The sequence below is a fragment of the Oncorhynchus keta genome, chromosome 14 (assembly GCF_023373465.1).
Source record: "Oncorhynchus keta strain PuntledgeMale-10-30-2019 chromosome 14, Oket_V2, whole genome shotgun sequence".
NCBI classification, from domain to species: domain Eukaryota; kingdom Metazoa; phylum Chordata; class Actinopteri; order Salmoniformes; family Salmonidae; genus Oncorhynchus; species Oncorhynchus keta.
In genome coordinates, this window is record NC_068434.1 from 66125771 (window position 1) to 66138650 (window position 12880).

Sequence of the window (12880 nt, forward strand, 5' to 3'; positions counted from 1 at the left end):
CTATTTTATTAACTCTAGGTTGGTAAAATACAAAATAAAATAAAAACATTTTTAACAGTGGCTACATTCTCAGAAAAGCAGTGTTACATAACAAGATCAAGAAAGAGTTTAATTATAATCCACTTGAACAAGCTTCACTGAAGAATTCAGCTGTGAGTGCTCTTGTATGAGCAAAAACTACTGTTTTAATGTAACTACTTTCCAGCTTCTAAGACCATCTCTTTGCATTACAGAGGTGTCTTGAGATGATATTTTAAGTCTGTGAGTCTGTTAGAAACTGGGGGACATAGTTGGGGACTTAAGTCAGTCTGAGTCCACCTGATACAAAAACAAGAGTTGTTGTTTTTGATTCTGTTCATCTCGCCTTCTGATTTCACCTCTCATTCAGATGAAAGATGGCAAGCCATAATGGAAGCATAAACTCATACCTTCTCATATCTTTACTGGTTGTTTCTTGGAGAACCTACGATGGTGGGAAAATTTTACTATTTCCTTTAGAAGGTAGCCACTGGGTGAACATGGACATTCTGATCAAGGCTCTTCACTCTCAGGGACACACCGTCACAGTGGTACGGACAGCTACAGTTGGTATATTAAAGAAGGGTCTCTACATTACAGTTTTATTACAATACCTGTCACTGATGATGTGGAATATGAGGAATTTGTAAAGCCAATCGTGAAGAAAGTAATTGATATAGAGAGAGGAAAGAGCTCTGCATTAAACTTTATACATTTTCAAATCGAGATGTTCTCTGCAATGTCTAAGGTTCATGGACTGGAATGTGACACGGCAACTGCTGTATTGAAGGACAAGGATTTAATGAAGACCCTAAAGGAGAGCCAGTATGACCTGTTGTTTACTGACCCAGCATGGGGGACTGGTAATTTGGTGGCTTACTATCTTCAGGAACCTCTAGTCTACAATGTACAGTGGGTAAACAGTGGAGAGGGACGTTAAGGGCCATTGTACCATCCCCCATGTTTTCTATTCCAATGACTGGATCAGGGCTCTCACAAAAAATGATCTTCACAGAGAGAGTAAAGAATGTGCTTTTCCATTTGCTTTGGGAAGCTCACGACAGATTTTTTATTCAGCCACATTACCAAAATGTTTGTAATGGGTTCTTCCAACCAGGTGTGGACTTCTATGAGTTATTACAGGGAGCTGGTCATTGGCTCATGAGAGTTGACTTTGTGTTCGAGTTCCCTCGTCCCGTCATGACTAATTTTATCTATAGAGGGTTCCAATTTATGGGAGGGTTCCAATTCTCCCAATCGTGTGGGGTAGAAAAAGCATGAGGTAGTTCTATATGGGTGTCACGTTCTGTCCATCGTTCGTATGTGTTTTTCTTGTTTTAGTGTTGGTCAGGACGTGAGCTGGGTGGGCATTCTATGTTGTGTGTCTGGTTTGTCTATTTCTATGTTTGGCCTGATATGGTTCTCAATCAGAGGCAGGTGTTAGTCATTGTCTCTGTTTGGGAACCATATTTAGGTAGCCTGTTTTGTGTGTGATTGTTCCTGTCTCTGTGTTTGCACCAGATAGGACTGTTTAGGTTTTCACTTTTCTTGTTTTGTATAGTCTGTTCGTGTATAGTCGTCTTTATTAAAAACATGAATAACCACCACGCTGCATTTTGGTCCACCTCTCTTTCACCAGAAGAAAACCCTTACAATGGGTAACTCTGAGGGCTTCCTTGAAATGTTTGGACGAGAAAATATTGTTGTTTGACATTGTGAAATGTGTCTGCAATGTTAAACAGTATTTAAATGTGTAATTTTATGCATCCAAATTATAATCGTGTTCACTCACTGAGTTTTGAGTAACCATCACTATGACTTTTAGAAGTGGAAAGGAAATCATAAACGCAGTACTTTGACCTTAACTTAACCCTTATAAACCAACGTGCCACACAAAAGCCTAAGTTAACTGCACATTTTACACGTGGCTTCCATACACATAATATGAAGATCATCTGGTAAGTAATATTGCACTGCATCTTACCTCCAGACTGAATCAGCTAATAATAATTATGTTAAGTTAACGTTCATCAACAAGGATGAAATGTATTGTGAGATATGGTTCACATACTGAATCAAATGTGAATCTAAATGAAGAATAAAGTTTCATATTCATTGTCTCAAACTCTCAAAACCCTAATGGGAATTAATATGGCACTATTGAGAACAGCTTTCATGGTCTTTCATGATTTGTATCAAATCAAATTGTATTAATTGGTCGCATATGGATATTGAGCAGATATTATCGCAGGTGTAGCAAAATGCTTGTACATAAATGAGATATATATATATAATCAGCTAACTGACAATATGTCAAAATCCATTCAATGTGTTATTCAAACTGAATATGATTTCCTATCTCTGTTTGTTTTATATTTCAGATAAATGATGACATACATTGGAAGCATGACTTTGTGCCTTTTGTTATTTCTGTTGATTATGTGTGGTTCAGTTTGCCATGGTGGGAAGTTGCTGGTCTTTCCCGGGGAGGGAAGTCACTGGGTTAACATGGACATTTTGATCAAGGCTCTTCACTCTCAGGGACACACCATCACAGTGGTACGAACAACAAAAAGTTGGTATATCAAAGAAGAATCGTCCTTCTACAGTTCTATTACAATACCTGTCACTGACGCTATGGATGAGGAATTTGTAAAGCCAATTATGAAGAAAATAATTGATATAGAGAGAGGAACGAGCTCTGTATTAAACTTTATACATTTGCAAATCGAGATGATCTCTGCCAGGTCTAAGTTTCATAAATATGCTAGTGACTTAGCAACTGCTGTATTGAAAGACAAAGATTTAATAAAGACCCTAAAGGAGAACCAATATGACCTGGTGCTTACTGACCCAGCATGGGGAGGAGGTCTATTGGTGGCTCACTATCTTCAGCTACCTCTAGTCTACAATGTACGGTGGGCAATCAGTGGAGAGGGACATTTAACTATTGCACCATCACCAATGTCATACATTCCAATTACTTTATCAGGGCACTCAGACAAAATGACTTTCACAGAGAGAGTAAAGAATATGCTTTTATATTTGCTTTCTGCTGTTCGGGACAGGTTGACTGTCTGGCCACATTACCAGGCTGTTTGTGATGAGTTTTTCCAACCAGGTGTGGACTTCTATGAGTTATTACAAGGAGCTGACCTGTGGCTCATGAGAATTGACTTTGTGTTTGAATTTCCTCGTCCCACCATGCCTAATGTTATCTATATGGCAGGGTTCCAATGTAATCCTGCCAAACCTCTTCCCCAAGAACTGGAGAAGTTTGTTCACAGTTCTGGGGAGCATGGAGTCATTATCATGTCTTTGGGGACTTTCGTTACTGAATTTCCACATGATATAGCTGATGTGATTGCTGCTGCTTTTTCCCAACTGCCTCAGAAGGTAATCTGGAGACACAAAGGAGACAGGCCAGCTACTCTGGGCAACAACACCTTAGTAGTTGACTGGATGCCTCAGAATGATCTGTTAGGACACCCTAAGACAAGGCTGTTTGTAGCTCACGGAGGAACAAATGGGGTTCAAGAGGCTATCTACCATGGAATTCCTGTTGTGGGTATACCTCTGTTTAATGATCAATATGACAACCTCCTTCGTCTGAAAGAGAGAGGAGGAGCAAAGCTTTTATCCATGGCAACAGTAGACAAGAACAATAACTTCCTAGAGGCCTTACAGGAAGTTCTGGATGAGCCGTCCTACAGGATGAACATGCAGAGACTCTCCAGGCTACACCGGGACGTGCCAATGGAACCCCTGGACACTGCCCTCTTCTGGATTGAGTTTGTCATGAGACACAAAGGTGCTGCTCACCTGCGTACAGAGTCCTACAGAATGCCCTGGTACTCCTACCACTCTGTAGATGTTGTCCTGATGTTGTTGGGTGTTGTTTCAGTGGTTATTCTTCTTCTTGTTGCAATAGTCAGATATTTATGCATTAGAAAATGCTTGAAAAGAAAGATTAAAAGTGAATGAGCAGATCCAATTCTCCACATTCTGGTGCACACAAATAGTAGGATATATATGACTTAAAGCTGTTATATGGAACAATACCCAACAAAACTCCTATAGATATGCGAGTTATGGATCTGTCATTCTCATTGAAAGCAAGTCTAAGATGCCGTAGATCTGTTCTATGTGTGCTATCTCTATGCTTCCCATGTTTAAGTATCTTTTTGCTTCTTTTACTTTCGATTTTGTACACCAGTTTCAAACAGCAGGAAATACAACATTTTTGGTCATGGAAAATATATTTCACAGTGGTTTAGATGATACAATGATTCTCTACACTACACTTGCTCTAGACTGAAATTAGGCAAACGATTACAATTTTCTGGCAGAGTGAGTTCTGCATAGTACATCTTTAAATCATGAAATTGTATAATGTTGAATTGATGCCAACATAATAAAATGCTTATGTATAATTTAGTGTGGAATATATTTGTTGTCAAGTATTTCCAGATGGTTGTGCATTTTGTGATTCAATTCTACACTGCAAATATTTACTGTAAGTGTTACAATCACAGTGTTAAAGATTTTTTACTCTGTGTAGTATAAAAAAAAATCTAAACCTCATCCATATCATATTTACCATCATGCTCTATTGCAGGTTGATGTTTAGTATTGTTTGTTGCAATATCTGTGTTTTTGCATGTACATATGCTACAGAAAGATACATACTTTGCCAGCCAGCATAATGTAATTTGCAGGCCTGACTTTCGAAACTGTAGGCCATCAAAGAAAGCCCATATGATGTATGTAATGTAATGTATTGTCATAAAGGGTTTAATCTTAATTAAACTATAACACTTAGGCACTCACTTCATGAAAAATGCACAAACTCTGTCACTAACAAACACAGTAATGGGTGGTAACTCAATCATTCCCTCAAAAGGCAGACTGGTAATTATACAATTAAGGCTTTACACCCTACAGTGTTAAAATATAATAAACTTCTAGGGTACAAATGTTGTCTGATGGAGTTGACTGTTAACATCTGCTACAGAGTTCACACTTTCTAAACTGTTATTTTAACACCAGTTAAGTTGGACTCATATATACATTCTGATATAATAAAATGTACAATCTCTGAGTTCAATGTACACTCGTGAGTTTGCTGTGTACAGCTTAAATTGACAAATTCATAGCCTTAAATAATAACATAGCATTTAGAAGATGCTTTTATCCAAAGTCACGTAGAGTCATGCCTGAATAATTATTTTGTATATGAGTGGCCCCAGCTCTCACAAACACATATTGCATATTCCAAACATGTACAAGTTGGTGAAAGTCCACAAACACAGGAACATTGTGTTCACTCAGATTAACTCACTCACACTCATCAAGGGATTTTACGTTAATGATTACATCTGTCAAATAATTGATTAGGGAAGGTCTATTTGTGTGTTTAAACAGAACCAATGTGAATGTTAAAAAGCCCACGAAACACCTGAACACCTTCCTAATATTGAGTTGCCATTTTGTCCTCAGAATTAGCCTCAATTTGTCAGTGCATGGACTCTACAAGGTGTCGAAAGCATTTCACAAGGATGCTGGCCCATGTTGACTCCAGTGCTTCCCACAGTTGTGTCAAGTTGGCTAGATGTAATAATAATATAATAATAATAATAATAATAATAATAATAATAATATATGCCATTTAGCTGACGCTTTTATCCAAAGCGACTTACAGTCATGTGTGCATACATTCTACGTATGGGTGGTCCCGGGAATCGAACCCACTACCCTGGCGTTACAAGCGCCATGCTCTACCAACTGAGCCACAGAAGGACCACTGTCCTTTGGATGGTGGACCATTCTTGATACAAACTGTTGAGCGTGAAAAATCCAGCTACAACATGTAACTTTTTTAAACTACAGTTCTATTACAATACCTGTCACTGACGCTATGCATGAGGAATTTCTAAAGCCAATCACAAAGAAAGTAATTGATATAGAGGGAGGAACAATCTCTGTATTAAACTTTAAACATTTGCAAATGGTGCATTCAACCCGGTGCATTAAAACTAAAAGCAGATTCACCTAGCTTTGGAGACCCTAGGAACCTCAACAGTAAACCAATCCTGTGAACGGGTTAGGCAAGTCAGGTGTGTGTACTTCAACAACAAAGTTAGATAAGATAAGTTTAGGAAGTAGGGCCTTGTAAACAAAGTAATGTAGAGATCTACGGGTCTTTAGTTACGTTCAGCCAACCTTTTGATACAGGATACAGAGATGAGTATCAAAACTGTCGCCTGTAACAGAACGAAGCGCTCTATGGTAGATGGCATCCAAAAGTTGAAGAGTCGTAGCAGCTGCACTTTGATAAATAATATCATCATAATCAAGAACAGATAAAAGGTTGACTGAATCACCTGCTTCCTACTGCTTAGAGAAAGGCACAATCTGTTTCTGTAGAAAAAGACAACTTGAAATCTTAGCTTCTTAACCAGCACATCTAAATGTTTTATTTAAATGTCAAATCACATAAATCAAAATGCCTAAGTATTTAAATACGCGGGAACACGTTAGATTGGAGAATGAGTGAACATGTAGTTCATCTGAAACATTCAGAGAGTTTACAAACCACATGTAGGTGAAAGTCCACAAACACAGAAACATAGCGTTCACTCAGATGAGCTCATTGAACTCTCTCTCTCATTGAGGGATTTTCTGTTCACGGTTACAACATCTGTCAAATAATTGAGTAGGATAGGTCCGTTTATGTGTTTAAGCAGAAACAAGGTGAATGTTAACAAGGCCACTCTAATGTATTGTCTATAAAGACATCCTATCCCTGGAGGAGAGCCGGTATGACCTGGTGCTTACTGACCCAGCATGGGGAGGAGGTCTATCGGTGGCTCACTATCTTCAGCTACCTCTAGTCTACAATGTATGGTGGGTAAACAGTGGAGAGGGACATTTAACTATTGCACCATCACCAATGTCATACATTCCAATGACTTTATCAGGGCACTCAGACAACATGACTTTCACAAAGAGAGTAAAGAATATGCTTTTATATTTGCTATTTACTGTTCAGGACAGGTTGACTGTCTGGCCACATTACCAGGCTGTTTGTGATGAATTTTTCCCAACTAGGTGTGGACTTCTATAAGTTATTACAAGGGGCTGATCTATGGCTCATGAGAGTTGACTTTGTGGTCGACTTTAAGTTTAAGCTCCCTCCCACCATGTCCATCATCCATTTCGTATGATATGTTACCAATTACAATTCGTATGATAAGTTACAAATTGTAAATCGTCCAATATATTACAAATTTGTCAAATGTATGATATGTTACGAATTCAAAATGGTTGTTTCTCCCGTCTCCACAGAGGAACTCTAGAGCTCTGTCAGTGACCATCGGGTTCTTGGATCTGTTTGTTGTCCCTCTCTCTCTGAATCTGTTTGTTGTTCCTCCCTCTCTGAATCTGTTTGTTGTTCCTCCCTCTCTGAATCTGTTTGTTGTCCCTCCCTCTCTGAATCTGTTTGTTGTCCCTCTCTCTCTGAATCTGTTTGTTGTTCCTCTCTCTCTGAATCTGTTTGTTGTTCCTCCCTCTCTGAATCTGTTTGTTGTCCCTCCCTCTCTGAATCTGTTTGTTGTCCCTCTCTCTCTGAATCTGTTTGTTGTTCCTCCCTCTCTGAATCTGTTTGTTGTTCCTCCCTCTCTGAATCTGTTTGTTGTTCCTCTCTCTCTGAATCTGTTTGTTGTTCCTCCCTCTCTGAATCTGTTTGTTGTTCCTCCCTCTCTGAATCTGTTTGTTGTTCCTCTCTCTCTGAATCTGTTTGTTGTTCCTCCCTCTCTGAATCTGTTTGTTGTTCCTCTCTCTCTGAATCTGTTTGTTGTCCCTCTCTCTCTGAATCTGTTTGTTGTCCCTCCCTCTCTGAATCTGTTTGTTGTTCCTCCCTCTCTGAATCTGTTTGTTGTCCCTCTCTCTCTGAATCTGTTTGTTGTCCCTCCCTCTCTGGATCTGTTTGTTGTCCCTCCCTGTCTGAATCTGTTTGTTGTCCCTCTCTCTCTGAATCTGTTTGTTGTTCCTCTCTCTGAATCTGTTTGTTGTTCCTCCCTCTCTGAATCTGTTTGTTGTTCCTCCCTCTCTGAATCTGTTTGTTGTCCCTCTCTCTCTGAATCTGTTTGTTGTTCCTCCCTCTCTGAATCTGTTTGTTGTCCCTCTCTCTCTGAATCTGTTTGTTGTTCTCTGAATCTGTTTGTTGTCCCTCCTCTCTGAATCTGTTTGTTGTTCCTCCCTCTCTGAATCTGTTTGTTGTCCCTCTCTCTCTGAATCTGTTTGTTGTTCCTCCCTCTCTGAATCTGTTTGTTGTTCCTCCCTCTCTGAATCTCTCTGTTTGTTGTTCCTCCTCTCTGTTTGTTGTTCCTCTCTCTGGATCTGTTTGTTGTTCCTCCCTCTCTGAATCTGTTTGTTGTTCCTCTCTCTCTGAATCTGTTTGTTGTTCCTCTCTCTGGATCTGTTTGTTGTTCCTCCCTCTCTCTGAATCTGTTTGTTTGTTCCTCTCCTCTCTGAATCTGTTTGTTGTTCCTCTCTCTGGATCTGTTTGTTGTCCTCTCTCTCTGGATCTGTTTGTTGTTCCTCCCTCTCTGAATCTGTTTGTTGTCCCTGAATCTGTTTGTTGTTCTCTGGATCTGTTTGTTGTTCCTCTTCTCTGGATCTGTTTGTTGTTCCTCCCTCTCTGGATCTGTTTGTTGTTCCTCTCTCTCTCTGGATCTGTTTGTTGTCCTCTCTCTCTGGATCTGTTTGTTGTTCCTCCTCTCTGAATCTGTTTGTTGTCCCTCCTCTCTGGATCTGTTTGTTGTTCCTCTCTCTCTGGATCTGTTTGTTGTCCCTCCTCTCTGAATCTGTTTGTTGTCCCTCCTCTCTGGATCTGTTTGTTGTTCCTCCCTCTCTGGATCTGTTTTCTGTTTGTTGTCCTCTCTCTCTGGATCTGTTTGTTGTTCCTCCCTCTCTGAATCTGTTTGTTGTCCCTCCTCTCTGGATCTGTTTGTTGTTCCTCTCTCTCTGGATCTGTTTGTTGTCCCTCTCTCTCTGAATCTGTTTGTTGTCCCTCTCTCTCTGAATCTGTTTGTTGTCCTCTGCTCTCTGGATCTGTTTGTTGTTCCTCCTCTCTGATCTGTTTGTTGTTCCTCCTCTCTGAATCTGTTTGTTGTCCCTGTCTCTCTGGATCTGTTTGTTGTTCCTCTCTCTCTGGATCTGTTTGTTGTTCCTCCCTCTCTGAATCTGTTTGTTGTCCCTGCCTCTCTGGATCTGTTTGTTGTTCCTCTCTCTCTGAATCTGTTTGTTGTTCCTCCTTCTCTGGATCTGTTTGTTGTTCCTCTCTCTCTGGATCTGTTTGTTGTCCCTCTCTCTCTGGATCTGTTTGTTGTTCCTCCCTCTCTGAATCTGTTTGTTGTCCCTGCCTCTCTGGATCTGTTTGTTGTTCCTCCCTCTCTGGATCTGTTTGTTGTTCCTCCCTCTCTGAATCTGTTTGTTGTCCCTCTCTCTCTGGATCTGTTTGTTGTTCCTCCCTCTCTGAATCTGTTTGTTGTCCCTCCCTCTCTGAATCTGTTTGTTGTTCCTCCCTCTCTGAATCTGTTTGTTGTCCCTCCCTCTCTGAATCTGTTTGTTGTTCCTCCCTCTCTGAATCTGTTTGTTGTTCCTCCCTCTCTGAATCTGTTTGTTGTTCCTCCCTCTCTGAATCTGTTTGTTGTCCCTCCCTCTCTGAATCTGTTTGTTGTTCCTCCCTCTCTGAATCTGTTTGTTGTCCCTCCCTCTCTGAATCTGTTTGTTGTTCCTCCCTCTCTGAATCTGTTTGTTGTTCCTCTCTCTCTGAATCTGTTTGTTGTTCCTCTCTCTCTCTATGAATCTGTTTGTTGTCCCTCCCTCTCTGGATCTGTTTGTTGTCCCTCCCTCTCTGGATCTGTTTGTTGTTCCTCCCTCTCTGGATCTGTTTGTTGTTCCTCCTTCTCTGGATCTGTTTGTTGTCCCTCCCTCTCTGGATCTGTTTGTTGTTCCTCCCTCTCTGGATCTGTTTGTTGTTCCTCCCTCTCTGGATCTGTTTGTTGTTCCTCCCTCTCTGGATCTGTTTGTTGTTCCTCTCTCTCTGGATCTGTTTGTTGTTCCTCCCTCTCTGGATCTGTTTGTTGTTCCTCTCTCTGGATCTGTTTGTTGTTCCTCCCTCTCTGAATCTGTTTGTTGTTCCTCCCTCTCTGAATCTGTTTGTTGTTCCTCCCTCTCTGAATCTGTTTGTTGTTCCTCCCTCTCTGAATCTGTTTGTTGTTCCTCTCTCTCTGGATCTGTTTGTTGTTCCTCCTTCTCTGGATCTGTTTGTTGTTCCTCCCTCTCTGGATCTGTTTGTTGTTCCTCTCTCTCTGGATCTGTTTGTTGTTCCTCTCTCTGGATCTGTTTGTTGTTCCTCCCTCTCTGAATCTGTTTGTTGTTCCTCTCTCTCTGAATCTGTTTGTTGTTCCTCTCTCTCTGGATCTGTTTGTTGTTCCTCTCTCTCTGGATCTGTTTGTTGTTCCTCTCTCTCTGAATCTGTTTGTTGATCCTCTCTCTCTGGATCTGTTTGTTGTTCCTCCCTCTCTGGATCTGTTTGTTGTTCCTCCCTCTCTGGATCTGTTTGTTGTTCCTCCCTCTCTGGATCTGTTTGTTGTTCCTCCCTCTCTGGATCTGTTTGTTGTTCCTCCCTCTCTGGATCTGTTTGTTGTTCCTCCTTCTCTGGATCTGTTTGTTGTTCCTCCTTCTCTGGATCTGTTTGTTGTTCCTCCCTCTCTGGATCTGTTTGTTGTTCCTCCTTCTCTGGATCTGTTTGTTGTTCCTCCCTCTCTGGATCTGTTTGTTGTTCCTCCCTCTCTGGATCTGTTTGTTGTTCCTCCTTCTCTGGATCTGTTTGTTGTTCCTCCTTCTCTGGATCTGTTTGTTGTTCCTCCCTCTCTGGATCTGTTTGTTGTCCCTCCCTCTCTGGATCTGTTTGTTGTTCCTCTCTCTCTGGATCTGTTTGTTGTTCCTCCCTCTCTGGATCTGTTTGTTGTTCCTCTCTCTGGATCTGTTTGTTGTTCCTCCTTCTCTGGATCTGTTTGTTGTTCCTCCCTCTCTGGATCTGTTTGTTGTCCCTCTCTCTCTGGATCTGTTTGTTGTTCCTCCTTCTCTGGATCTGTTTGTTGTTCCTCCTTCTCTGGATCTGTTTGTTGTTCCTCCTTCTCTGGATCTGTTTGTTGTCCCTGCCTCTCTGGATCTGTTTGTTGTTCCTCCTTCTCTGAATCTGTTTGTTGTTCCTCTCTCTCTCTGGATCTGTTTGTTGATCCTCCTCTCTGAATCTGTTTGTTGTTCCTCCTTCTCTGGATCTGTTTGTTGTTCCTCCTTCTCTGGATCTGTTTGTTGTTCCTCCCTCTCTGGATCTGTTTGTTGTCCCTCCCTCTCTGGATCTGTTTGTTGTCCCTCTCTCTCTGAATCTGTTTGTTGTTCCTCCCTCTCTGGATCTGTTTGTTGTCCCTCCCTCTCTGGATCTGTTTGTTGTCCCTCTCTCTCTGAATCTGTTTGTTGTTCCTCTCTCTCTGAATCTGTTTGTTGTTCCTCTCTCTCTCTCTGGATCTGTTTGTTGTCCCTCCCTCTCTGGATCTGTTTGTTGTCCCTCCCTCTCTGAATCTGTTTGTTGTCCCTCCCTCTCTGGATCTGTTTGTTGTCCCTCCCTCTCTGAATCTGTTTGTTGTCCCTCCCTCTCTGGATCTGTTTGTTGCCCCTCCCTCTCTGGATCTGTTTGTTGTCCCTCCCTCTCTGGATCTGTTTGTTGTCCCTGCCTGTCTGGATCTGTTTGTTGCCCCTCCCTCTCTGGATCTGTTTGTTGTCCCTGCCTGTCTGGACCTGTTTGTTGTCCCTGCCTGTCTGGACCTGTTTGTTATCCCTGCCTGTCTGGATCTGTTTGTTGTCCCTCCCTCTCTGGACCTGTTTGTTGTCCCTGCCTGTCTGGATCGGTTTGTTGCCCCTCCCTCTCTGGATCTGTTTGTTGTCCCTGCCTGTCTGGACCTGTTTGTTGTCCCTGCCTGTCTGGACCTGTTTGTTATCCCTGCCTGTCTGGATCGGTTTGTTGCCCCTCCCTCTCTGGATCTGTTTGTTGTCCCTGCCTGTCTGGACCTGTTTGTTGTCCCTGCCTGTCTGGACCTGTTTGTTATCCCTGCCTGTCTGGACCTGTTTGTTATCCCTGCCTGTCTGGATCTGTTTGTTGTCCCTCCCTCTCTGGACCTGTTTGTTGCCCCTGCCTGTCTGGATCTGTTTGTTGTCCCTGCCTGTCTGGATCTGTTTGTTGCCCCTCCCTGTCTGGATCGGTTTGTTGCCCCTCCCTGTCTGGATCTGTTTGTTGTCCCTGCCTGTCTGGACCTGTTTGTTATCCCTGCCTGTCTGGACCTGTTTGTTATCCCTGCCTGTCTGGATCTGTTTGTTGTCCCTCCCTCTCTGGACCTGTTTGTTGCCCCTGCCTGTCTGGATCTGTTTGTTGTCCCTGCCTGTCTGGATCTGTTTGTTGCCCCTGCCTGTCTGGACCTGTTTGTTGTCCCTGCCTGTCTGGATCTGTTTGTTGTCCCTGCCTGTCTGGATCTGTTTGTTGCCCCTGCCTGTCTGGACCTGTTTGTTGTCCCTGCCTGTCTGAATCTGTTTGTTGTCCCTGCCTGTCTGGACCTGTTTGTTGTCCCTGCCTGTCTGAATCTGTTTGTTGTCCCTGCCTGTCTGGACCTGTTTGTTGTCCCTGCCTGTCTGGATCTGTTTGTTGTCCCTGCCTGTCTGAATCTGTTTGTTGTCCCTGCCTGTCTGGATCTGTTTGTTGCCCCTGCCTGTCTGGACCTGTTTGTTGTCCCTGCCTGTC

At 42.2% G+C, this 12880-nt stretch overlaps 1 protein-coding gene across 1 annotated transcript; it reads left to right on the forward strand.

The window, feature by feature from the left end:
* Positions 1-2420: 2420 nt before the first annotated feature.
* Positions 2421-4239, forward strand: LOC127907429 (UDP-glucuronosyltransferase 2A1-like). The gene has a single exon (XM_052462678.1). It carries the CDS (start codon positions 2425-2427, stop codon positions 4000-4002), a length of 1578 nt encoding a protein of 525 aa, XP_052318638.1. The 5' UTR covers positions 2421-2424; the 3' UTR covers positions 4003-4239.
* The last annotated feature ends 8641 nt before the right edge of the window (positions 4240-12880 follow it).

Excerpts from the sequence above, each read along its gene's own strand:
- LOC127907429 (XM_052462678.1), top strand. The coding sequence starts at position 2,425 with ATGACTTTGTGCCTTTTGTTATTTCTGTTGATTATGTGTGGTTCAGTT.